The sequence below is a fragment of the Salmo salar genome, chromosome ssa15 (assembly GCF_905237065.1).
Source record: "Salmo salar chromosome ssa15, Ssal_v3.1, whole genome shotgun sequence".
Taxonomy (NCBI): domain Eukaryota; kingdom Metazoa; phylum Chordata; class Actinopteri; order Salmoniformes; family Salmonidae; genus Salmo; species Salmo salar.
The window spans coordinates 12,835,128-12,862,822 of NC_059456.1; the positions used below are offsets into that span (position 1 = coordinate 12,835,128).

A 27,695-nucleotide genomic window follows, 5' to 3' on the forward strand; every position below is an offset into this window, starting at 1 on the left:
GCCAGTATAAGGCTTAACTGTTATTGTAGTTTGGTCAGGACGTGGCAGAGGGTATTTGGTTTATGTGGTTCGGGGAGGTGGTTTTTCTAAAAAGGGCATTTGATTTATGTATTCCGGGGTTTTTGGGCACTGTTCCTTGTTTATGTAATTCTATGTTTAGTCTAGGTAATCTATTTCTATGTTGAGTTAATTGGGGTGGACTTCCAATTGAAGGCAGCTGTGTGGTGTTGCCTTTGATTGGAAGTCCTATATTAGTTGGGTGTGTTTGTCTGTGTATTTGTGGGAGATTGTTTCTTGTTTTGCTGAGTGTGCCTTTCAAGACTGTTTCGTTGTTCGTAAGTTCGTTTCGTTTTGTTGTTTTGGTGTGTTCATTCTGAATTAATAAATGTCAAGATGAGCGTACACATACCTGCTGCGTTTTGGTCCTCCATTACCAACGACAACCGTGACAGAATCTCCCACCACCAAAGCAGGACCAAGCAGCAGAGGAAGGAGCAGTGGGATTTTGAGTTGGACTATGGTGAGAGATGAACTTGGGAGGAGATCTTGGGGGGAGAAGGCTCCTACACTTGGGAGGAGATCCAAGCAGGAAAGGATCGCCTTCCATGGGGACAGGTGGTAAGAGAGAGAGAGGAAAGGCGAAAGGCTGGTATGGACCGGGAACGTTTCCGAGGAACACGACTGGCGTTGAAGCACGAGAGGCACCCCCAAGAAATGTTTTGGGGGGGGCACACGGCTAGTTTGGCTAGGCATAGGAAGAGCCGGAAGCCAGCTACCCGTGGTTATATGGAGGAGCGTATGAGGTGGAGAGCGCCATGTTTCGCTGAGGAGCGCACTCTCACACCCATACGCACGCACAGTCCGGTGCGCGTTATTCCAGCCCCTCACAGGTGCCGTGCTAGAGCGGGCATCCAGCCTGGTAGGAGGATGCCTGCGCAGCGCATCTGGTTGCCGGTACGCCTCCGAGGACCAGGCTACCCAACTCCCGCTCTACGCACGGCTACCATCAGGCCCCTGCACAGCCCAGTCTGCCCTGTACAAGCACCCCGCTCGTACAGGGCTACTAGTTCCATCCAGCCAGGACGGGTTGTGCAGGAGGTAAGATCAAGACCGCCTGTGCACCTCCATAGCCCTGGGTTTCTAGCTCCTGTCTCTCGTGCGGACCCGGAAGTGCGTCAGCCCAGTCCGACTCGTCCTGTTCCCGCTCCCCGCACTAGCCTGGAGGTGCGTGTTCCCAGTCGGGTACGTCCAGTACCAGCACCACGCACCAGGCTTCAAGTGCGCCATCCCAGTCTGACGTCGCCAGAACTGCCCGTCAGTCAAGAGTCGCCAGAACTGCCCGTCAGTCAAGAGTCGCCAGAACTGCCCGTCAGTCAAGAGTCGCCAGAACTGCCCGTCAGTCAAGAGTCGCCAGAACTGCCCGTCAGTCAAGAGTCGCCAGAGCCTCCCGTCAGTGAGGAATCGCCAGAGCCGCCCGTCAGTGAAGAGTCGCCAGAGCCACCCACTAGTCAGGAGCTGCCAGAGTGGCCAGACTGCCCGGAGCTGCCAGAGTGGCCAGACTGCCCGGCGATGCCAGACTGCCCGGCGATGCCAGACTGCCCGAGTGGCCCGACTGTCTTCAGGGTCTGCCAGAGTGGCCCGACTGTCTTCCGGGTCTGCCAGAGTGGCCCGACTGTCTTCCGGGTCTGCCAGAGTGGCCCGACTGTCTTCCGGGTCTGCCAGAGTGGCCTGACTGTCCTCCGTCCCAGCCCGAGTGGCCCGTCTACCCGGAGCTACCGGGGTGGGTCGTCTGCCCGGAACGGCCAGAACCAGAGACACCTCCAGATATAGGTGGGTTGGGGAGGGGGGGTGTAGCACAGTGGGGGGGCAGCCACCCTCCCTTCCCTCCCTTTAGTTCGGGGGATTTTTTTTGGGGGGGGGGGTTTGTTATTTTGAGGTGCTTCCGGGGTTAGCACCTTTACGGGGGGGGGGGGGGGTACTGTCACGTCCTGGCCAGTATAAGGGTTAATTGTTATTGTAGTTTGGTCAGGACGTGGCAGAAGGTATTTGGTTTATGTGGTTCGGGGTGGTGGTTTTTCTAAAAAGGGCATTTGATTTATGTATTCCGGGGTTTTTGGGCACTGTTCCTTGTTTATGTAATTCTATGTTTAGTCTAGGTAATCTATTTCTATGTTGAGTTAATTGGGGTGGACTTCCAATTGAAGGCAGCTGTGTGGTGTTGCCTTTGATTGGAAGTCCTATATTAGTTGGGTGTGTTTGTCTGTGTATTTGTGGGAGATTGTTTCTTGTTTTGATGAGTGTGCCTTTCAAGACTGTTTCGTTGTTCGTAAGTTCGTTTCGTTTTGTTGTTTTGGTGTGTTCATTCTGAATTAATAAATGTCAAGATGAGCGTACACATACCTGCTGCGTTTTGGTCCTCCATTACCAACGACAACCGTGACACCAGTACTCGTTCTCCTGGGTAGCACACAGTTTTTGCCTTGGGGACCGAAATGTTTCTCACCATAGAGCTGCCTATGATGACAGCTGGTGATGGTCAATTGGCCAAGAGATGATTTCGGATTGGTCTGTCATTTAGCATGCTTCTGTCTAACAGGAGCTGGTCAGTATGTTTAGATAATCCTTACTACCGCAGCTTTTTTTAAGATATCATGAAGAACTGCGAAAGTGTTTCTACTGCTATCAACATTGCTGCCCTGCACTTAACAGGTGCAATGGACAAAGATCAGTGACTACTTTTTGGAGGACGATCGTGCCGTGCTGACTCTCTCTGACTGAAAATGAATCAGACAATGAGGAAATCCCTGATTTTAGGTAAAACATTTTCATTGAACCAGACATTGTAGAGTCTTCTGATGACAGTGATGGGGAAGAAATGGCGATGAACAGAGTTGTTGTAATGGAAACAGTTGACAGAGTTTTGAAATCAGTGGAAGCAGAGAATGATTGATACGGTGGGAGTCAAAAAGAGAACAGAGGCTTTTGTATAGAACACCCATCTCCGGATTACATCTTCAAACAAAGTGCCAACATGGCATCCATGACAGAGTTCATCCATGTATACGGGTAAGAGTCTAGCTACATTTTCAGATATTATAAATTGTATTGCAAGTTAAAGCGTACTGTTAGCTAGCTTGCTAATGTTAGCTGGCTGGCTCACTAGTTAACGTTACGTGTATGAGCTGTGTAGTAATATTATTTGTATCTCAGAAATCAATTTTTATTGCTAGTTATAGCCTAATGTTAGCTAGCAAGCTAACATTGAACCTAGTTGGTTAGCTTTAGCTATATGCAGATTAATGCATGGTGCCTGGTGGTATGGTTTGGGATTATCCGTCTAAACAAAAGACTCCACTATGCAAGTAACCATTTCACTGTACCGTTTACACATTCTGCCGCTGTGCCATTTACACCTTCTGTATCCTGTGCATGTGACAAATAAACTTTGCTTTTATTTGATGTTGTTATTGTATGTGTTTACCAGAGACATGTAAACAACAACATGACCCGCACCAAAGTCAGATTAGGAGATAGGCCAAGGACTAGATCAAGTGTATTTAACCTCTTCGCTATAGGGGGCAGTATATCCACGGCCGGATGAAAAACGTACCCAAATTAAATGGCCTACTTCTCGGGCCCAGAGTCAAATATTTGCATATTATTAGTAGATTTGGATAGATAACACTCTGAAGTTTCTAAAACTGTTTGAATGATGTCTGTGTATAACAGAACTCATATGGCAGGCAAAAACCTGAGAAAAATCCAACCAGGAAGTGGGAAGTCTGAGAATTGTAGTCATTCAGACCATTTTCGATTGAAACTACAGTGTCTGTGGGGTCAACTTGCACTTCCTAAGGCTTCCACTAGATGTCAACAGTCTTTACAAAGTTGTTTGAGTCTTCTATGGTGAATTTTGACCGAATAACAGCCGGTTCAAGCAGTGTACTGTCTGAGGTCATGTAGTTACTTCATGCGCATTCACGCATGGATAGCATTTTTTCTTTTTCTTCTGTAATGAATACGCTATTGTCCGATTGGAATATTATCGATTGTTTATGTTAACACCCTAAGGTTTGATTGGAAACAGCGTTTGACATGTTTCTACAAACAGTAATGGAACTTTTGAGCTTTTCGTCTATTGATTTGCGCCCCGTCTCATGCCTTTTGGAATAGTGTTCTGGACGCGCCAACAAAACGGAGGTATTTGGACATAAATTATGGACTTTATCAAACAAATGAACATTTCTTGTGGAAGTGGGAGTCCTTCCGAGTGCATTCCGCCGAAGATCAGCAAAGGTAAGAAAATATTTATAACAGTATTTTAGAGTTTTGACGACGCCGTGGCTTGACGGCTAACTGTATAGCTTGCATTGACGGTTGAGCTATGTACTCAGAATATTGAACAATGTGCTTTCTCTGTAAAGTTATTTTAAAATCTGACACAGCGGTTGCATTAAGAGGTAGTAAATATATAATTCTTTAATTAATTGTTATATATTTTGTCACCGTTTATGATGAGTATTTCTGTAAATGAATGTGCACATTGTGGTCATTCACCAGAAGTTTTGGAGGCTAATCATTTTCTGAACATCATGCGCCAATGTAAAATGCTGTTTTTGGATATAAATATGAACTTGATCGAACAAAACATACATGTATTGTGTAACATGATGTCCTATGAGTGTCATCTGATGAAGATCGTCAAAGGTTAGTGCTTCATTTTAGCTGGATTTGGGGTTTTTGTGACACATCTCCTTGCTAGGAAAATGGCTGTGTGGCTTTTCTTGTTTAGGTGGTGTCCTAACATAATCTAATGTTTTGCTTTCGCTGTAAAGCCTTTTTGAAATCGGACAACGTGGTTGGATTCAGGAGAAGTGTATCTTTAAAATGGTGTAAAATAGTCGTATGTTTGAGAAATTGAAATTATTAGATTTTTGATGTTTTGAAGTTCGCGCCCTGCTGTTCCATTGGCTGTTGGCTAGCGGAATGCCTAGATGCAAGAAGTTTTTTTTTTAAATGTAAGGGGTGGATCAGCTTAATATTGTGTAAAGATTGTTGCTTCCATCAATGTAATTGTCTGCATCATTTCCAATCCCCCATATATATTTTTGGGGAAATATATATACTTATTTTTAGAATATACCTTTATTATTCCCCAAACCCTACCACCCTTCCCCCAATTGGAGTACACTAATAAACAATAACACTTAGGCTTCTACCTTCAGTTTATACATAGTATACACAATCTGCTTTACAGTAGTTATATTTTGTTTGTTTATAGTCCTTCCTCTATTTCTGATATCCTATTTCTGATATTCTATTTGTAACTGTGCTATTTCACAATTTCTCAACCTATATACATTTTACAGACCCTGTATGGTTTACATTGGTTATCTTGTTATTAGTCCCACCCTTCAGATCCATTCAACCCCTCCCATCTATCTCTCAACAACATCCATTTTGGATATCTAGTTGCCATACATTTTTCAACTGTGCTGTGATGCTTGACAAAGTATTGAACCTTTCTATTCTCATAGCTTCTACAGATTGTGAATTAAAAAAACATTTTTGCTAAAATAATTATATTATTGATTGACTATGGCTTTTCAAATCATCCAGTATTGTTATCTGCAGCGTTAGTTCTAGGCAAATGTTGCAATTCTTCAGCCATTCCTGGACCTGTGTCCAAATACGAGCTACATATGGACAATACCAAAATAAATGATCTAATGACTCTACCTCCTCACAGCAAAATCTGCAGAGCTGGGAAGATTGTATCCCCTATATATATAACATTCTATTGGTTGCAAGAATTTTGCATAGTAATTTAAATTGAAAATTTCAAAGTTTTGAATCCGGCATTGTTTTGCATATCAATTTATAAACCATGCGCCATGGAATGGGTACATCGCAAATCTCTTCACAACTATTTTGCAATTTATATGGCACAGCTGTCCGTTTTTTGTTCCTTAAATTAAATTGGTATGTTTTTTTAATTTTTCACACTTCTTTAACCATGTATGTTCTTTAATACAGGGCCGACATACAAGTTCCTTACTTTTTTCCCCTTCTACTTGCCTCTTCCATTTTTGTGGTAATGCTGCAATTAGTTGGTTGTAATTTTGGGTAGAGCAGACATTTCCATATGTCTGTGTTAGCTGCATGTGTGACATAACTCCACCAGTCCTATTTATGATATCAGTCACACAAATTATAACTTTTTTAAACATTTCTTCGGAAAATATTTTTTTTATCAATTAGTATATTTGAGTTTAACCACAATATTTGTTGTATTATTTGTTCTGCCTTTTCAGGTGGATTAAACTGAAATTGCAACCAAATTTCTAAGGCGTGTTTAAAAAATAACGATATTTTGAAGATTATTTCATTTTCAAACAACCGAAAGTGAGCAGGTGTAATCTGATTAAAGGGAAAAAGGCCATTCTTGAACATAGGATGAGACATTCCTACCAATTTATTAGAGAACCAGTTTGGATTTAAGTATAACTTTTGTATGACTGATGACTTTAGTAAGAGGTCTAATGCTTTAATATTTAGTAATTTCTGCCCTCCGAATTCATATTCGTTATATAAATAGGCCCTTTTACTTTTGTCTGGCTTGCCATTCAAAATAAAATAGAATATTTTTTGTTCATATAATTTAAAAAGCAGGTCACTAGGTGTTGTCACGCCCTGACCTTGGAGATCCTTTTTTCTCTATTTTGGTTAGGTCGGGGTGTGACTAGGGTGGGCATTCTAGTTTTTTTATTTCTAGGTTGGCTTGGTATGGTTCCCAATCAGAGGCAGCTGTCTATTGTTGTCTCTGATTGGGGATCATATTTGGGCATCTTTTTCACACCTGTTGGTTGTGGGATCTTGTTTATGTATAGTTAGCTTGAGCACTGCATAGCTTCACGTTCATTTTGTTCTTTGTTTTTTTTGCCAGTTCACGTAATAAAGATGATGAACCCAAACCACACTGCATTTTGGTCCGATTCTTACAACAATGGCCGTGACAGGTGTAGGCAAAACCATAAGCAAATGCGTAGACTGATATAACTAAAGAGTTAATCAGGGTGATTTTTCCACAAATAGACAGGTATTTTCCTTTCCATGGTAACAAGATCTTATCTATTTTTGCTAACTTTCTATAAAAATGAATTACGTGGGATCATTTCTTTCTTTTGGGATTTGTATAATGAGTATGTCCACATCTCCGTCAGACCATTTTAATTGGTAAAATACACAGTAATGTAACATTTGATCCGATACCTAATATAGTACACTTATCATAATTTGGTTTTAATCCAGAGAGGATAGCAAAAGTATCTAGATCCTCTATGAGGCCGTGGAGAGATTCTAATTATGGTTTTCAAAGAAACCATGAATCATCAGCGTACAATGACACCATAGTTTTTAATCCACGGATTTCTAATCCCTTAATATTATTGTTTGATCTAATTTTAACAGCTAACATTTCGATGGCAATAATAAATAGATATGCCGATAGTGGACAACCTTGTTTTACTCCTCTAGACAGTTAAAAACTTTCTGAGATGTAGCCATTATTTTACACCTATGGTTACTATACATAACTTTAACCCATTTTATAAGAGATTTCCCAAAATTGAAATATTCAAGTGTATTTTTTGCTACTACTTTCACCACTTTTAGTCTTAATCTTTTGTTGTTTATTACACTACCTTACTCTGTTAACCACATGGCCTCACATGTGACTCCTTTAAAGAGATGGGTGGGACTAAGGCTTAAGAGGGTGTGAACGATTCTGAATGGGTGTAGACAAAGAAGAGCTCTCGAGTAGGTGTACCAAAACACTCAAGAACCATTTTCTCAAAACTGGGATGACAAGTTTATCAACTTTCAAAGCAGATTTACTTTCCCATTGTTCCGCAACTGCAGTGTATGATACAATTTTCAAGTTTTATCCAACAAAAAACATTGATACTTATTTTATTTAACTAACGAAGCAATGCAACACCCAATTCCCCTGTGTTAAAAAGTAATTTCCCCCTTAAACTCAATAACTGGTTGTGCCACTTTCAGCTGCAATGACTGCAACCAAGTGCTTCCTGTAGTTGTTGATCAGTCTCTCACATCGCTGTGGAGGAATTTCAGCCCACTTCTTCTTGCAGAACTGCTTTAACTCAGCGACATTTGTGGGTTTTCAAGCACGTTTCAAGTCCTGCCACAACATCTCAATTGGGATTAGGGCTGGACTTTGACTAGGCCATTCTAAAACTTCAAATTTGTTTCTTTTTAGACATTTTTATGTAGACTTGATTGTGTGTTTTGGATCATTGTCTTGCTGCATGACCCAGCTGCGCTTCAGCTTCAGCTCATTGACAGATGGCCTGACATTCTCCTGCAGAATTCTCTGATTACATAATTCATGGTTTCTTCCAATAAGGCAAGTCATCCAGGTCCTGAAGCAGCAAAGCATCCCCAAACTATCACACTACCACCACCATGCTTGACCATTGGCATGAGGTTCTTACTGACAAATGCAGTGTTTGGTTTTCGCCAGGCATAATGGGACTCATGTCATCCAAAGTTGACTCAAGTTTGCCAAAAAGCACCTGGAAGCAACTAGATGATCATGAAGACTCTTGGAAGAATGCTCTATGGACAGATGATTCAAAAGTATTACTGTGTTTTCCTCGACATGGGCAAAGAAGGTGTTTAGCTTTTCCGGCAGCGAGATTTCGTTGTCTGAGCCGTTGACTCCACTTTGTCTATGTACTGACGTATTGCTTGTTTGATTGCCTCATGAAGGGCATTACTGGACTTTTTGTACTCAACCATATTCTCAGTCACGGAAGGGAGAGTAGCAATGGTCGAGAGTTTGATGCGCGAGTGGCGCAAGCAATGTGTTGATAAAACTTCAGAGGTTTTCCTAAGATTTGCTTTATTAAAGTCCCCAGCTTACAATAAATGTGGCCTCAAGATATGCGGTTTCCAGTTTGCACAAAGTCCAGTATAGTTCCTTGAGAGCCATCGTGGTATGGGCTTGAGGGGGAATATACACCGCTGTGACGATGACCGAACAGAATTGTACTTTATTGTCCAGGGACTGAACATTAGCAAGTAATATACTCGAAAGCGGTGGATGGTATGCACGCATCCTGAGTCGGACTAAAAGTCCACTCCGAATACCTCTTAACCTCCGGCGGCGTCTTGGAGCAGTCTCTGGGATAAATGGAATCACACTTGGAGTAGCAGTTACAACAGCCACAAAGTCACAACTTCCGGACTTGTCTACGTGTTGCTGTGCTGTTTGTTACTACTTGGCTACCTGCCAAACGTTATTTTTTTTGTCAATCTGCATTAACACATTTACCATCATCTTAGTTTTTTCCTCACTTTACTTTTTTCATTCAACTTTTTCACCCCGGACACTTTATCTGGACATGGTTCTACAGAATCTCCACCAGCCGAAAAAGCTAAGTAGCATCATTAACACTATGCCATCTAATTGCAGTCACTGTTCTCATAATATACAGGAGAACTATCGCCTTATGGTGAGGATAGCCATGCTGCAAGCCCAGCTTCAAATGCAATCGTTAGGCAAGGGTAATTTAATTGTATGAAAGGATGAAACAGCATCTGTGCCACCAGTAAGTACAGATAGTAGAACTCCCCCCACACAGTCCCCACAGCCGGACAATTTTCTCAAAGCTTCTGCAAAGAAATGCTGTCGGCATGCTGAACCAGTGTCATTCAGCCTACAGAAACATTCAACCAGTTCTCCCCATTTAAGCAACGAGTCAGAGGCCGAGCCTTCTCACCAAAGCCCCATATACTACCCACCACTGCAACCTGTATGCTCTCGTTGGCTGGCCCTCGCTTCATATTCGTCGCCAAACCCACTGGCTCCAGGTCATCTATAAGTCTTTGCTAGGTAAAGCCCCGCCTTATCTCAGCTCACTGGTCACCATAGCAGCACCCACCCATAGCACGTGCTGCAGCAGGTATATTTCACTGGTCATCCCCAAAGCCAACTCCTGCTTTGGCCGCCTTTCCTTCCAGTTCTCTGCTGTCAATGACTGGAACAAATTGCAAAAATCACTGAAGCTGGAGACTAATCTCCCTCACTAACTTTAAGCATCAGCTGTCAAAGCAGCTTATCGATCATTGCACCTGTACATAGCCCATCTGTAAATAGCCCACACAAACTACCTCATCCCCATATTGTTATTTTTTGCTCCTTTGCACCCAGTATCTCTACTTGTACATCATCATCTTCTGCACATCTATCACTCCAGTGTTAATGCTAAATTGTAATTATTTCACCACTATCACCTATTTATTGCCTTACCTCCCTAATCTTACTACATTTGCGCACACTGTATATAGATTTTTCTATTGTGTTATTGACTGTACGTTTGTTTATCCCATGTTTAACTCTGTTATTGTTTTTGTCTCACTGCTTTGCTTTTTCTTGGCCAGGTCGCAGTTGTAAGTGAGAACTTGTTCTCAACTGGCCTACTTGGTTAAATAAAGGTGAAATAAATACAAAGAAAAAGCCCTCACTACTGCTCGATCATCCAATTTTTCCAACCTAATTGTGGAGAATAAGAGCAATCCAAAATGTATTTTTGATACTGTCGCAAAGCTAACTGAAAAGAACATTCCCCAAGAGGATGGCTTTCATTTCAGCAGGGATGAATTCATGAACTTATTCGATGAAAAGATCATGATCATTAGAAAGCAAATTATGGGCGCTTCTCTTGGAATCTGCATATTTCTCCAGAGCTCAGTTGTCCAGAGTCTGCACAGAACTGCCAGGACCTAGGATCAATGGAGACACAAGTTTTTTAATCCTGTATCTCTTGACACGTTGATGAAAATAGTCATGGCCTCTAAACCTTCAAGCTGCGTAGTGGACCCTATTCTAATTATACTCCTTTAAGAGCTGCTTCCTGTGCTTGGCCCTCCTATGTTGAACATAATAAATGGCTCCCTATCCTCCAGATGTGTACTAAACTCTCTAAAAGTGGCAGTAATAAAGCATCTCTACATTTTGGAAAAAATTGCGCAGCATCTCACTACCTTTCTGAAGACAAATAATGTATACGAAACACTTTAGTCTTCTTTTAGACCCCATCATAGCACTGAGACTGCACTCGTGAAGGTGGTACATTACCTTTTAATGGTGTCAGACCAAGGCTCTGCATGTGTCCTCGTGCTCCTAGACCTTAGTGCTGCTTTTGACACCATCGATCCCCACATTCTTTTGGAGAGATGGTAAACCCTAATTGGTCTACACTGAAAAGATGTTGCCTGGTTTAGATCTTATCTGTCGGAAATATATCAGTTTGTCTCTGTGGATGGTTTGTCCTCTGACAAATCAATTTTAAGTTTCGGTGTTTCTCAAGGATTGTTTTCACTATATATTCTACCTCTTGGTGATGTCATTTGGAAACACAATGTCAACTTTCACTGCTATGCGGACAACACACAGCTGTACATTTTTTGAAACGGTGGTGGTGAAGCCTCAAAATTCTCTACCCTGGAAGCCTGTGTTTCAGACATAAGGAAGTGGATGGCGGAAAATGTTTTACTTTAAACTCGGACGAAATAGAGATGTTAGTTCTAGGTCCCAAGAGACAAAGAGATCTGCTGTTGGATCTGACAATTAATCTTGATGGTTATACAGTCATCTCAAGTAAAACTGTGAAGGGCCTCTGCATTACCCTGGACCCTGATCTCTCTTGAACATATCAAGAATATTTCAAGGACCGCTTTTTTTCCATCTTTGTAACATTGCAAAAATCAGAAACATTTTGTCCCAAAATTATTCCGAAAAGTTCATCTCTGCTTTTGTCACTTCTAGAGTGGACTACTGCAATGCTCTACTCTCCGGCTACCCTGTTAAAGCACTAAATAAAACTTCAGTTAGTGCTAAACATGGCTGCTCGAATATTGACAAGAACCCAAAAATGTGATCATATTACTCCAGTGCTAGCCTCTCTACACTGCCTATCCATGTTAGAGACAGACTTGCTCCTGACCTTTAAGTCTTTACTGAAGACCCATCTCTTTAGTAGGTGCAGTGATTGAGTGAGGTCTGGCCCAGGGGTGCAAAGGTGACGGGCAGGGCACTGGAGCAATGAACCGCCCTTGCTGTATCTACGTGGCCGGCTCCCCTCTCTCCTCTGGGATTCTCTGCCTCTGACCCTATTATGGGAGCTGAGTCACTGGCTTACTGGTGCTCTTCCATGCCATCCCTAGGAGGGGTGCGTCACTTGAGTCACTGACGTGATCTTCCTGTCTGGTTTTGCGCCCCACTTCGGCCTCGTGCGGTGGACGAGATCTTTGTGGGCTATACGCAGCCTTGTCTCAGGTTAGTAAGTTGGTGGTCCATTGATTATCCCTCTAGGGGGTTGTGCTTTGGCAAAGTGTATGTGCCAGGGGGCGAGGGTCAGTCTGTTATATCTGGTGTAATTCTCCTGTCTTATCTGGTCTCCTATGTGGTTTTAAGTATGCTCCCCCTAATTATTTCTCTCCCTCCCCTTCTGGGAGGAGCCCTAGGACCATGCCTCAGGATTACCTGGCTTGATGACTCCTTGCTGTCCCCAGACCACCTGGTCATGCTGCTGCTCCAGTTTCAACTCTTCTGCCTGCGGCTATGAAACCCTGACCTGTTCACAGGCCTTGTCCCGGACCTGCTGTTTTCGACGCTCTCGCTCTCTCTCCTGCTGATTAGTAACATGCCTGGCATTTGAAAATACCATGCATTTTGTTTTACCTGAATTTAGAACCAGCTTTAAATTATACAGATTCTGTTGTATGATGTTAAATGCTCTTTGGGCATTTTAAAAAGATAAACTACTACCACTTGAATAAAGAACAGTATCATCTGCATAAAAATGAACATCCGCTGATTCAATATGATCCCCAATTTTGTTGATATACAACAGTGGGCCCAAAATAGAACCTTGCGGAACACCTGAGCACACCTCTATGGACTCAGATTTACAAACATCCGCCATTACACATTGTGTACGATTTGATAGGTAATTTATAAACCAATCTAGAGCATGACCAGTAATTCCACAACATTTTAACCGTTGCACTAACACAGCATGGTCCACGGTGTCAAAAGCCTTCCACAAATCAATAAAGACAGACACACAATGTAACTTCTTATCAAGAGCACAGTGGATGTCATTTAAAACCTTCAATGTTGCTGAAACAGTGCTGTGGCTAGACCTAAAACCTGATTGCATTCCATTTCAAATGTTTTTTTGGAAGTAGGGCCTTTAGCTGCCTACTAACTAAGGACTCCAGTACCTTTGACAGTACTGACAATACAGACAAATACATTTGATTGCGTTTGGGGGGGGTACGAACAAAGGGTCCAATTCAGGAAAGTCATATTTGTGGCTGGAATGCTGGTGCGTTATCGCTGCTCTAATATCCCAAAGTTCTTTCCGGCTGTATGTAATAGCGCAAAGGACGTTCTGAGCTAATAATGTGAGAAGTAACACACAAAATAAATACTGCAAAGTTTCTTAGGAGCCATGGGCGACCATGTCTGTTGGCGCCATCTTGCCATCTATGACGACCTGTCAAACAAATCAATAAACATTACACTATATGTATATACACATCAATCATCCACCTGAATTGCCCTAGAGACACCAAATCCACCAACTTTAAGGACTTTTGGAGGTCATTCCATGAGGCACAAAACAAACTAAAAGCAGATTTACCTAACTAGGTGGAGATTGAAGGGGTCTCCAGGGTTAGCCTTCCCTGAGTCTGTGTCTGGTAACTTATACATCTGAAGGTTAACAATGAGGTAAGTTATGGCAGAAATGTATACAAGAGGGCTTTATAGACAAAAAGAGCGCAATGCCTAAATCTTTTTTTCAAGGCCAGCCTACTTTCTGATACAAAATGCTATGATTGTCACGTCTTGACCAGCAGAGGGTGTAGTTGTGTAGTATTTTGGTCAGGACGTGGCAGAAGATGTCTGTGTATGTTTGTTCTGGGTTGTATGTTTCTATGTTGGTCTGTGTGGCTCCCGATCAGGGACAGCTGGTTAGGAGAATATATGACTCCCAGCTGATTGGGAGTCATATATTAGGTGTGTGTTTTTCACTTGGGTTTGTGGGTTGTTGCGCTAGCACTGCTATTATTTTTGTATGTATAGCCCGTTAGCCTGTCGTGAATCGTTATTGTTTTTTCTGTGTTTGCTTCATTCTTTACATTAAAAAGATAAGTATCCACATCCCACTTGCATTTTGGTCATCCATTCCCAATGACAATCGTTACAATGATGTGTAGTGAACCTATCGCCCGTAATAAAGCACAATGTGTTATGATAAACTGCATCCAATGGCTTCAGTACAGTGGCATCTGCATTCATATAGACGATATCGCCATAGTCAATAACTGGAATGAATTTTGACAATGATTTGTTTTCTGCTATTTAATGAAAGACCTGTTCCTATAGAAGGAGTCTATTTTAATTCTTAATTTCTTAACTAAATCATCAACATGCTTTCTGAAAGATAGCTTTTTGTCAATTCAGATGTCCAGATATTTATAAACGGGCACACGATCAATGAGGGTACCATCCAAAGTATGTAAGTATAAATCATCAGATACATTTTTTGTGATTTGTAAAATAACGAACTTGGTTTTACCTGCATGAAGTAACAACTCCTGTTCAACAAAGGCAGGGCAATAAAGGCAGATTGAGCCTGGTTAGCTGTGGGGGCAATAGCATACACCACAGTGTGTCACAGTATCTAACGAAGGTGGCGCCCCTCCTCGGTCGGGCGGCGCTCGGCGGTCGTCGTCGCCGGCCTATTAGCTGCCACCGATCGTTGTTTCTGTGTCTTTTGGTTTTGTCTGTCTGTCTATCTCGCACCTGTTTTGTGTTTGTCATTAGTGGGGGGTTATTTAGTGTGTATTTTCAGTTGGGGTTCTCGTGCGGGATTGTTTATTGTCCACTCAGGACAGTTGTGATTATAAATTGTTATTGTAGATTATTATTGCCGGGCTGCGCCCCGTGCGCTTTTCGTTTCCAGTGCGCTTATTTTGGGAAGGTGTTTTTCCCCTGGCAGACTTCGCCACACGCCTGGTGCCCTACGGCTATTTGCGTGCCAATAATATTATTAAAACACCGTTGCTCCGGCCCTCTGTCTCCTGCTCCTGATTCCACCTCTCCACTGGTCCTAGACAGTCGTGACACAGTGTCTGCATACAGGTGAAAGTGACAAACTTAGGAATTTACGCCTTTCCTATGCACTTCTCAGTATTTGTTATTCAGACTTTCATTATTCAGTACCACGTAACTCACTCTGCAGGTGTGGCTACCTTGCACACTCTGAATACATTTCATTCGACTGCTGAAAACCCTGTAATTTTCTTGTAAACAGATTTTCTTGTGGAGTTTTCATTCAATAGTGTTTTCAGTGCATTTAACTTAAGACATCCCTTTAAATATTTTATTTTTAATTTGAATTTTGTCTACAGACTAACCCAATTTATGTAAAGAGAACAAGTCCCAATACTGACCCCGGCGGTACACCTTTCATAATATCCAGGAAACTAGACATAACACCATCAGAAATCACACATTCTGTCCTGCCTGACAGACAATTCTCAAACCACTTGCAAGAAGCCGGATCCAGGCCTATTTCAGTCAACCCTTGAATGAGAATGTGATTGTCAGCAGTGTCGAAGGCCCTGGAAATGTCTATAAATAAACCAGAGGAGCAGAAAGCTGCAGCATGAAAGGATCAAGCAACCTTTTTTACATAAAAAAGCATATCACAAGTAGAAAGTTGTTGAAATGAAAACAAAGATTCACTAGAAGTTGATGGAACTTCCATTGCATCAACTATAGGCTGAGAGATGGGGCAAGCAGTCAACTGGCTGACTATGGTCAATTAAAGCACCATTTATTTCAAATAAAAAGCCTGCCGAGATAAAATTCTGATTTAAAGCATCACTTACATCATTTTTCTCAGTAATGATGCCAGAGTCCCTCCAATTGCTCTCCACACTGCCCTCACCTATGTGAGAATTCTGTACATTGACTACAGCTCAGCGTTCAGAACCATTGTCCCCTCCAAGGTCGTCACCAAACTTAGGACCCTTGGACTGAACACCTCCCTCTGCAACTGGATCCTAAACTTCCTGATGGACTGACCCCAGGTTGTGAGGGTAGGCAACATCACCTCCGCCATGCTGACCCTCTAACAAGGTGGCGCCACAGGGGTGTGTACTTAGTCCACTCTTGTACTCTCTGTTCACCCACGACTGCGTGGCCGCGTACGACTCCAACACCATCATCAGGTTTGATGGCTACACGACGGTGGTAGGCCTGATCACTAGTGACGATGACAGCCTACAGGGAAGAGGTCAGTGACCTGGCAGTATGATGCCGGAACAACAACCTCTCCCTCAACGTCAGTAAGACCAAGGAGCTGACTGTGGATTACAGGAAATGGTTGGGCGAGCATGTCCCAACCAGGTCGAGACCCCAGCAGGTCGAGAGCTGTAAGTTCCTTGGTGTCCAAATCACTAAGAACTTAAAATAGTCCACACACACACATAGTCGTGAAGAAGGTGCGTCAGCTAGCTAGCGACATGGCAGATCAATCCAAACTCATCTCTAGACATGTCCAGCCCACTCATTATCTCAGCCAATCATGGCTAGCAGGAAGGTTGCTGACTTTTTCCGTGACTGAACCAACTAGGCTCATCATTTAACTATTTTATTTGTATTTACAGATGACATTCATTTGTTATTAATGCACATGAATGTTTACTTGTTCTAGAAGGCATTTCTGCCCCAAAACATATTTTGATTAAAAAAAAATATATGTCCAAATGCCTCTCCTGTGAAGTATGGACGTGCGACATCTAGCTTCCTGAAACAGGTCAAAAATAGTAATTGAACCCTCCAAATCCATGGAGGAACAGAAGGATTTAAGCCAGTAGTGTAGCCAGAGGAGAGGACTAAAGCATTACATTCCTGACCTGTTCTTGGTAGAGGCCAGGAAATGAGAACACGCTTGCCTGTTTCCTTCAGCCTGCCTATGAGCACTCTGAAGTCATCTTTTAATTGCTCCGATTTATGAAGATTGATGTAGTTTGTAACAACATGAATGACTACTGTGCGAGCATTCGGGTGCTTCTCCATCACAGTAGAGAGCTGGTGAGCTATGTCACTAAGACAGGCTCCAGGGAAGCAGTGGGTCCTTGGTTACCTGACCACCAGATCTCTAACTATGGAGCTCCCTCTAACAACCACTACGTCCCTAACTATGGAGCTCCCTGTAACAACCACTACGTCCCTAACTATGGAGCTCCCTACAAAAGCGCTGTATCGCCACTCCAAATGTTCTGGTGCCTATTTCCTTGTCACATGTCAGTGACAGGGTTTCCATTTCAATTTAGCCATTGAGGTATGGAGGGATACTTAGTTATGACTGGGGTCTAGTCAGAGGTATGGAGGGATACTTTGTGAGGACTGGGGCCTAGTCAGAGGTATTAAGGGATACTTTGTGAGGACTGGGGCCTAGTCAGAGGTATAGTATGTAGGGCCTGAGGCTTGATGTGTTGAGTGTTAGGTGTTTTGCTGTAGTTATTGTGTGACTGATAACTACAGTAAGTGTTGTGTCTGGATTGCAGTGTGACTGATAACTAAATGTTGTGTCTAGATTGCAGTGTGACTGATAACTAAATGTTGTGTCTAGATTGCAGTGTGACTGATAACTAAATGTTGTGTCTAGATTGCAGTGTGACTGATAACTAAATGTTGTGTCTGGATTGCAGTGTGACTGATAACTAAATGTTGTGTCTGGATTGCAGTGTGACTGATAACTAAATGTTGTGTCTAGATTGCAGTGTGACTGATAACTATGTAATTTATATGTGTGTTGTGTTTCAGTGCTCAGTGACATGTGGTGAGGGGATGGAGAGGCGCTTAGTGACGTGTCGTATTGGAGATCAGTGTAATGGAGAGAGACCTGAGGCCCACAGACCCTGCAAGCCAGGACCCTGTCACGGTGAGATACAACTCTAACCCTGACCTTAACATTAACCCTGACTATCAATTATATGTCAATTATATGACCCGAGTCCTAACTCTAACCCCTCAGACCCCCATACCTAACCCTAACCACCCCCAAAGCCTGAGTCCTAACTCTAACCCCTCAGACCCCCATACCTAACCCTAACCACCCCCAAAGCCTGAGTCCTAACCCTAACCTTTCAGACCCCCATACCTAACCCTAACCACCCCCAAAGCCTGAGTCCTAACCCTAACCCCTCAGACCCCATACCTAACCCTAACCACCCCCAAAGCCTGAATCCTAACCCTAACCTTTCAGACCCCCATACCTAACCCAAACCACCCCCAAAGCCTGAGTCCTAACCCTAACCCCTCAGACCCCATACCTAACCCTAACCACCCCCAAAGCCTGAATCCTAACCCTAACCTTTCAGACCCCCATACCTAACCCTAACCACCCCCAAAGCCTGAATCCTAACCCTAACCCCTCAAACCCCCATACCTAACCCTAACCACCCCCAATGCCTGAGTCCTAACCCTAACCCCTCAGACCCCATACCTAACCCTAACCACCCCCAAAGCCTGAATCCTAACCCTAACCCCTCAAACCCCCATACCTAACCCTAACCACTCCTGAGACCTGAGTCCTAACTCTAACCCCTCTGGCCCCCATACCTAACCATTCCTGAGACCTGAGTCCTAATCCTAACCCCTCAGGCCACCCATACATAACCCTAACCACTCCTGAGTCCTAACCGTAACCTCTCAGACCCCAATACCTAACCACTCCTGAGACCCGAGTCCTAATCCTAACCCCTCAGACCCCCATACCTAACCCTAACCACTCCTGAGTCCTAACCGTAACCTCTCAGACCCCAATACCTAACCACTCCTGAGACCTGAGTCCTAAACGTAACCCCTCAGACCCCATACCTAACCCTAACCACTGCTGAGTCCTAATCCTAACCCCTCAGACCCCCATACCTAACCACTCCTGAGTCCTAATCCTAACCCCTCAGACCCCCATACCTAACCCTAACCACTCCTGAGTCCTAATCCTAACCCCTCAGACCCCCATACCTAACCCTAACCACTCCTGAGACCCGAGTCCTAACTTTAACCCCTCAGACCCCCATACCTAACCCTAACCACCCCCAAAGCCTGAGTCCTAACCCTAACCTTTCAGACCCCCATACCTAACTCTAACCACCCCCAAAGCCTGAGTCCTAACCCTAACCTTTCAGACCCCCATACCTAACCACTCCTGAGTCCTAACCCTAACCCCTCAGACCACCATACCTAACCCTAACCACTCCTGAAGTGGGGGGGGAGTGCTATGCTGACATATTGAATTGTTTTAAGATGGTCATACTATGGATCATTTAGATATTTGGTTAAGAAAATATATCCTGAAGTGAGGGAGGGAGGGAGGGAGGGAGGGAGGGAGGGAGGGAGGGAGCTGAATAACTAGGGAGGGAGGGAGCAGAATAACTAGGGAGGGAGGGAGCTGAATAACTTGGGAGGGAGGTGAATAACTAGGGAGGGAAGGAGGGAGCTGTATACTAGGGAGGGAGATAGGGAGATGAGTAACTAGGGAGGGAGGGAGGGAGGGAGGGAGGGAGGGAGGGAGGGAGGGAGCTGAATAACTAGGGAGGGAGGGATGGAGCTGAATAACGAGGGAGGGAAGGAGGGAGGGAGCTGAATGATGAGGGAGGGAGGGAGCTGAATAATGAGGGAGGGAGGGAGCTGAATAATGAGGGAGGGAGGGAGCTGAATAACGAGGGAGGGAGGGAGCTGAATAACTAGGGAGGGAGGGAGCTGAATAACTAGGGAGGGAGTGAGGGAGCTGAATAACGAGGGAGGGAGGGAGGGATGGAGGGAGGGAGCTGAAAAACTAGGATATTTATAACTAGGGAGATAGTTGTCTAACTAGGGAGGGAGGGAGTTGAATAACAAGAGATGGATATGAATAACTAGGGAAGGAGAGGGGTAGATGAACAATTGGGGAGGGAGGGAGGAAGATAGTTGAGTAACTACGGAGGGATATGAATAACTAGGGATGGAGAGAGAGCTGAATAACTAGGGAGGGAGGGAGTTGAATAACTAGGAAGGGAGGGAGGGAGGGAGGGAGGGAGGGAGGGAGGGAGGGAGGGAGGGAGGGAGGGAGGAGGGAGGGAGGGAGGGAGCTGAATAACTAGGGGAGGCAGGGAGCTGAATAACTAGGGAGGGAGGGAGCTGAATAACTAGGGAGGGAGGGAGCTGACTAACTAGGGAGGGAGGGAGCTGAATAACTAGGGAGGGAGGGAGGGATCTGAGTAACTAAGGAGGGAGCTGAATAATTAGGGAGGGAGGGAGGGAGCTGAATAACTAGGGAGGGAGGGAGGGAGCTGAGTAACTAAGGAGGGAGATGAATAACTAGGGAGGGAGGGAGGGAGCTGAATAACTAGGGAGGGAGGGAGCTGAGTAACTAGGGAGGGAGGGAGGGTGCTGAGTAACTAGGGAGGGAGGGAGGGAGCTGAATAACGAGGGAGGGAGGGAGGGAGCTGAATAACGAGGGAGGGAGGGAGGGAGCTGAGTAACTAGGGAGGGAGGGAGGGAGGGAGCTGAATAACTAGGGAGGGAGGGAGGGAGCTGAATAACGAGGGAGGGAGGGAGCTGAATAACGAGGGAGGGAGGGAGCTGAATAACGGGGGAGGGAGGGAGGGAGCTGAATAACTAGGGAAGGAGGGAGGGAGGGAGGGAGCTGAATAACTAGGGAGGGAGGGAGGGAGCTGAATAACGAGGGAGGGAGGGAGCTGAATAACGAGGGAGGGAGGGAGGGAGCTGAATAACGAGGAAGGGAGGGAGCTGAATAACTAGGGAGGGAGGGAGGGAGCTGAATAACGAGGGAGGGAGGGAGGGAGCTGAGTAACTAGGGAGGGAGGGAGGGAGCTGAATAACTAGGGAGGGAGGGAGCTGAATAACTAGGGAGGGAGGGAGGTGAATAACTAGGGAGGGAGCTCAATAACTAGGGAGGGAGGGTGGGAGCTGAATAACTAGGGAGGGAGGGAGCTGAATAACTTGGGAGGGAGGTGAATAACTAGGGAGGGAAGGAGGGAGCTGTATACTAGGGAGGGGGAGAGGGAGGTAAATAACTAGGGAGGGAGGGATTGAGGGAGGGAGCTGAGTAACTAGGGAGGGAGGGAGGGAGCTGAATAACGAGGGAGGGCGGGAGCTGAATAACTAGGGAGGGAGGGAGCTGAATAACTAGGGAGGGAGGGATGGAGCTGAATAACTAGGGATGGAGGGAGCTGAATAACGAGGGAGGGAGGGAGCTGAATAATGAGGGAGGGCGGGAGCTGAATAACGAGGGAGGGAGGGAGGGAGATGAATAACTAGAGAGGGAGGGAGCTGAATAACGAGGGAGGGAGTGAGGGAGCTGAATAACGAGGGAGGGAGGGAGGGAGCTGAATAACGAGGGAGGGAGGGAGATGAATAACGAGGGAGGGAGGGAGGGAGGGAGCTGAATAACTAGGGAGGGAGGGAGGGAGCTGAATAACGAGGGAGGGAGGGAGGGAGCTGAATAACGAGGGAGGGAGGGAGGGAGCTGAATAACGAGGAAGGGAGGGAGGGAGCTGAATAACTAGGGAGGGAGGGAGGGAGCTGAATAACGAGGGAGGGAGGGAGGGAGCTGAGTAACTAGGGAGGGAGGGAGGGAGCTGAATAACTAGGGAGGGAGGGAGCTGAATAACTAGGGAGGGAGGGAGCGCAATAACTAGGGAGGGAGCTCAATAACTAGGGAGGGAGGGTGGGAGATGAATAACTAGGGAGGGAGGGAGCTGAATAACTTGGGAGGGAGGTGAATAACTAGGGAGGGAGCTGAATAACTAGGGAGGGAGGGTGGGAGCTGAATAACTAGGGAGGGACGGAGATGAATAACTTGGGAGGGAGGTGAATAACTAGGGAGGGAAGGAGGGAGCTGTATACTAGGGAGGGAGAGAGGGAGGTAAATAACTAGGGAGGGAGGGATTGAGGGAGGGAGCTGAGTAACGAGGGAGGGAGGGAGGGAGCTGAATAACTAGGGAGGGATGGGATGGAGCTGAATAACGAGGGGAGGGAGGGAGCAGAATAATGAGGGAGGGAGGGAGGGAGCTGAATAATGAGGGAGGGCGGGAGCTGAATAACTAGGGAGGGAGGGAGCTGAATAACTAGGGAGGGAGTGAGGGAGCTGAATAACGAGGGAGGGAGGGAGGGAGGGAGGGAGGGAGGGAGGAGGGAGGGAGCTGAATAACTAGGGAGGGAGGGAGCTGAATAACTTGGGAGGGAGGGAGGGAGGGAGCTGAATAACTAGGGAGGGAGGGATGGAGCTGAATAACGAGGGAGGGAGGGAGCTGAATAACGAGGGAGGGAGAGAGCTGAATAACGAGGGAGGGAGGGAGCTGAATAACTAGGGAGGGAGGGAGCTGAATAACTAGGGAGGGAGTGAGGGAGCTGAATAACGATGGAGGGACGGAGGGATGGAGGGAGGGAGCTGAATAACTAGGGAGGGAGGGAGCTGAATAACGAGGGAGGGAGGGAGCTCAATAACGAGGGAGGGAGGGAGCTGAATAACGAGGGAGGGAGGGAGCTGAATAACGAGGGAGGGAGGGAGGGAGCTGACAAACGAGGGAGGGAGAGAGCTGAATAACTAGAGAGGGAGTGAGGGGGGAGGGAGCTCAATAACGAGGTAGGGAGGGAGGGATGGAGGGAGGGAGCTGAATAACTAGGGAGGGAGGGAGCTGAATAACTAGGGATGGAGTGAGGGAGGGAGGGAGTTGGATCAATAACAAGGGTGGGAGCGCGGGAGACGAACAACTAGGGATTTGAATAACTAGGGAGGAAGGGAGTGAGATGAATACCTAGGGTGGAAGGGAGTTGTATAACTAGAGAGGGAGAATAATAACTCGGGAGGTAGTTGCATAACTAGTGAGGGAAGGATATTTATAACTAGGGAGATAGTTGTCTAACTAGGGAGGGAGGGAGTTGAATAACAAGAGATGGATATGAATAACTAGGGAAGGAGAGGGGTAGATGAACAATTGGGGAGGGAGGGAGGAAGATAGTTGAGTAACTACGAAGGGATATGAATAACTAGGGATGGAGAGAGAGCTGAATAACTAGGGAGGGAGGGAGTTGAATAACTAGGAAGGGAGGGAGGGAGGGAGGGAGGGAGGGAGGGAGGAGGGAGGGAGGGAGGGAGGAGGGAGGAGGAGGGAGGGAGGGAGGGAGGAGGAGGGAGCTGAATAACTAGGGAGGGAGGGAGCGGAATAACTAGGGAGGGAGGGAGCTGACTAACCAGGGAGGGAGGGAGATGAATAACTAGGGAGGGAGGGATGGCTGAATAACTAGGGAGGGAGGGAGGGATCTGAGTAACTAAGGAGGGAGATGAATAATTACGGAGGGAGGGAGGGAGCTGAATAACTACGGAGGGAGGGAGGGAGCTGAGTAACTAAGGAGGGAGATGAATAACTAGGGAGGGAGGGAGGGAGCTGAATAACTAGGGAGGGAGGGAGCTGAGTAACTAGGGAGGGAGGGAGGGAGATGAGTAACTAGGGAGGGAGGGAGCTGAATAACGAGGGAGGGAGGGAGGGAGCTGAATAACGAGGGAGGGAGGGAGGGAGCTGAGTAACTAGGGAGGGAGGGAGGGAGCTGAATAACTAGGGAGGGAGGGAGGGAGCTGAATAACGAGGGAGGAAGGGAGGGAGCTGAATAACGAGGGAGGGAGGGAGCTGAATAACGAGGGAGGGAGGGAGCTGAATAACTAGGGAAGAAGGGAGGGAGGGAGCTAAATAACTAGGGAGGGAGGGAGGGAGCTGAATAACGAGGGAGGGAGGGAGGGAGCTGAATAACGAGGGAGGGAGGGAGGGAGCTGAATAACGAGGAAGGGAGGGAGGGAGCTGAATAACTAGGGAGGGAGGGAGGGAGCTGAATAATGAGGGAGGGAGGGAGGGAGCTGAGTAACTAGGGAGGGAGGGAGCTGAATAACTAAGGAGGGAGGGAGCTGAATAACTGCGGAGGGAGGGAGCTGAATAACTAGGGAGGGAGGGAGGGAGCTGAATAACGAGGGAGGGAGGGAGGGAGCTGAATAACGAGGAAGGGAGGGAGGGAGCTGAATAACTAGGGAGGGAGGGAGGGAGCTGAATAATGAGGGAGGGAGGGAGGGAGCTGAGTAACTAGGGAGGGAGGGAGCTGAATAACTAGGGAGGGAGGGAGCTGAATAACTGCGGAGGGAGGGAGCTGAATAACTAGGGAGGGAGAGAGCTGAATAACTAGGGAGGGAGGGAGCTGAATAACTTGGGAGGGAGGTGAATAACTAAGGAGGGAGGGAGCTGAATAATGAGGGAGGGAGGGAGGGAGCTGAATAACTAGGGAGGGAGGGAGCTGAATAACTAGGGAGGGAGGGAGCTGAATAACTAGGGAGGGAGGGAGCTGAATAACTAGGGAGGGAGCTCAATAACTAGGGAGGGAGGGTGGGAGATGAATAACTAGGGAGGGAGGGAGCTGAATAACAAGGGAGGGAGCTGAATAACTAGGGAGGGAGGGAGCTGAATAACTAGGGAGGGAGTGAGGGAGCTGAATAACGAGGGCGGGAGGGATGGAGGGAGGGAGCTGAATAACTGCGGAGGGAGGGAGCTGAATAACTAGGGAGGGAGCTCAATAACTAGGGAGGGAGAGAGCTGAATAACTAGGGAGGGAGTGAGCTGAATAACTTGGGAGGGAGGTGAATAACTAGGGAGGGAGGGAGCTGAATAATGAGGGAGGGAGGGAGCTGAATAACTAGAGAGGGAGGGTGCTGAATAACTAGGGAGGGAGGGAGCTGAATAACTAGGGAGGGAGCTCAATAACTAGGGAGGGAGGGTGGGAGATGAATAACTAGGGAGGGAGGGAGCTGAATAACTTGGGAGGGAGGTGAATAACTAGGGAGGGAGCTCAATAACTAGGGAGGGAGGGTGGGAGCTGAATAACTAGGGAGGGAAGGAGGGAGCTGTATACTAGGGAGGGAGAGAGGGAGGGGAATAACTAGGGAGGGAGGGAGGGAGGGAGCTGAGTAACTAGGGAGGGAGGGAGGGAGGGAGGGAGCTGAATAACTAGGGAGGGAGGGATGGAGCTGAATAACGAGGGAGGGAGGGAGCTGAATAATGAGGGAGGGAGGGAGGGAGCTGAATAATGAGGGAGGGCGGGAGGGAGCTGAGTAACTAGGGAGGGAGGGAGCTGAATAACTAGGGAGGGAGGGAGCTGAATAACTGCGGAGGGAGGGAGCTGAATAACTAGGGAGGGAGCTCAATAACTAGGGAGGGAGAGAGCTGAATAACTAGGGAGGGAGGGAGCTGAATAACTTGGGAGGGAGGTGAATAACTAAGGAGGGAGGGAGCTGAATAACGAGGGAGGGAGGGAGGGAGGGAGGGAGGGAGGGAGGGAGGGAGGGAGGGAGGGAGGGAGCTGAATAACTAGGGAGGGAGGGAGGGAGGGAGGGAGGAGGGAGGAGGAGGGAGGGAGGGAGGGAGGGAGCTGAATAACTAGGGAGGGAGGGAGCTGAATAACTAGGGGAGGGAGGGAGCTGAATAACTAGGGAGGGAGCTCAATAACTAGGGAGGGACGGTGGGAGATGAATAACTAGGGGAGGGAGTGAGGGAGCTGAATAACGAGGGAGGGAGGGAGGGATGGAGGGAGGGAGCTGAATAACTGCGGAGGGAGGGAGCTGAATAACTAGGGGAGGGAGCTCAATAACTAGGGGAGGGAGAGAGCTGAATAACTAGGGAGGGAGGGAGCTGAATAACTTGGGAGGGAGGTGAATAACTAGGGAGGGAGGGAGCTGAATAATGAGGGAGGGAGGTGAATAACTAGGGAGGGAGGGAGCTGAATAATGAGGGAGGGAGGGAGGGAGCTGAATAACTAGGGAGGGAGGGTGCTGAATAACTAGGGAGGGAGGGAGCTGAATAACTAGGGAGGGAGCTCAATAACTAGGGAGGGAGGGTGGGAGATGAATAACTAAGGAGGGAGTGAGCTGAATAACTTGGGAGGGAGGTGATTAACTAGGGAGGGAGCTCAATAACTAGGGAGGGAGGGTGGGAGGTGAATAACTAGGGAGGGAAGGAGGGAGCTGTATACTAGGGAGGGAGAGAGGGAGGGGAATAACTAGGGAGGGAGGGAGGGAGGGAGGGAGCTGAGTAACTAGGGAGGGAGGGAGGGAGCTGAATAACTAGGGAGGGAGGGATGGAGCTGAATAACGAGGGGAGGGAGGGAGCTGAATAATGAGGGAGGGAGGGAGGGAGCTGAATAATGAGGGAGGGCGGGAGCTGAATAACTAGGGAGGGAGGGAGCTGAATAACTAGGGAGGGAGTGAGGGAGCTGAATAACGAGGAGGAGGGAGGGAGGGAGGGAGGGAGGGAGGGAGGGAGGGAGGGAGGGAGGGAGGAGGGAAGGGAGGAGGAGGGAGGGAGGTGAATAACTAGGGAGGGAGGGAGCTGAATAACTAGGGAGGGAGGGAGCTGAATAACTTGGGATGGAGGTGAATAACTAGGGAGGGAGGGATGGAGCTGAATAACGAGGGAGGGAGGGAGCTGAATAATGAGGGAGGGAGGGAGGGAGCTGAATAATGAGGGAGGGCGGGAGCTGAATAACTAGGGAGGGAGGGAGCTGAATAACTAGGGAGGGAGTGAGGGAGCTGAATAACGAGGGAGGGAGGGAGGGAGGGAGGAGGAGGGAGGGAGGGAGGAGGGAGGGAGGGAGGGAGGTGAATAACTAGGGAGGGAGGGAGCTGAATAACTAGGGAGGGAGGGAGCTGAATAACTTGGGATGGAGGTGAATAACTAGGGAGGGAAGGAGGGAGCTGTATACTAGGGAGGGAGAGAGGGAGGTGATAACTAAGAAGGGAGGGAGGGAGCTGAGTAACTAGGGAGGGAGGGAGGGAGGTGATAACTAGGGAGGGAGGGAGGGAGCTGAATGACGAGGGAGGGAGGGAGCTGAATAATGAGGGAGGGAGGGAGCTGAATAATGAGGGAGGGAGGGAGCTGAATAACTTGGCAGGGGAGGTGAATAACTAGGGAGGGAGGGAGCTGAATAACTTGGGAGAGAGGTGAATAACTAGGGAGGGAAGGAGGGAGCTGTATACTAGGGAGGGAGAGAGGGAGGTGATAACTAGGGAGGGAGGGAGGGAGCTGAGTAACTAGGGAGGGAGGGAGGGAGGTGATAACTAGGGAGGGAGGGAGGGAGCTGAATAACGAGGGAGGGAGGGAGCTGAATAATGAGGGAGGGAGGGAGCTGAATAATGAGGGAGGGTGGGAGCTGAATAACGAGTGATGGAGGGAGCTGAATAACGAGGGAGGGAGGGAGCTGAATAACTAGGGAGGGAGGGAGCTGAATAACTAGGGAGGGAGTGAGGGAGCTGAATAACGAGGGAGGGAGGGAGGGATGGAGGGACCTGAATAACTAGGGGAGGGAGGGAGCTGAATAACGAGGGAGGGAGTGAGCTGAATAATGAGTGAGGGAGGGAGCTGAATAACGAGGGAGGGAGGGAGGGATGGAGGGAGGGAGCTGAATAACTAGGGAGGGAGGGAGCTGAATAACGAGGGAGGGAGGGAGGGAGCTGAATAACTAGAGAGGGAGTGAGGGGGGAGGG

The 27,695-nt window shown here is 47.1% G+C and overlaps 1 protein-coding gene across 3 annotated transcripts in view; it reads left to right on the forward strand.

Moving 5' to 3' along the window:
* adamts3 (ADAM metallopeptidase with thrombospondin type 1 motif, 3) overlaps positions 1 to 27,695 on the forward strand; it is a 298,496-nt gene that overhangs the window by 249,778 nt on the left and 21,023 nt on the right. For all 3 annotated transcript variants that reach the window (XM_045695468.1, XM_045695469.1, XM_045695470.1), the window contains one exon: positions 17,936 to 18,053. In XM_045695468.1, coding sequence (XP_045551424.1) covers positions 17,936 to 18,053 — 118 coding nt within the window. The remainder of the gene's footprint in view (positions 1 to 17,935; positions 18,054 to 27,695) is intronic.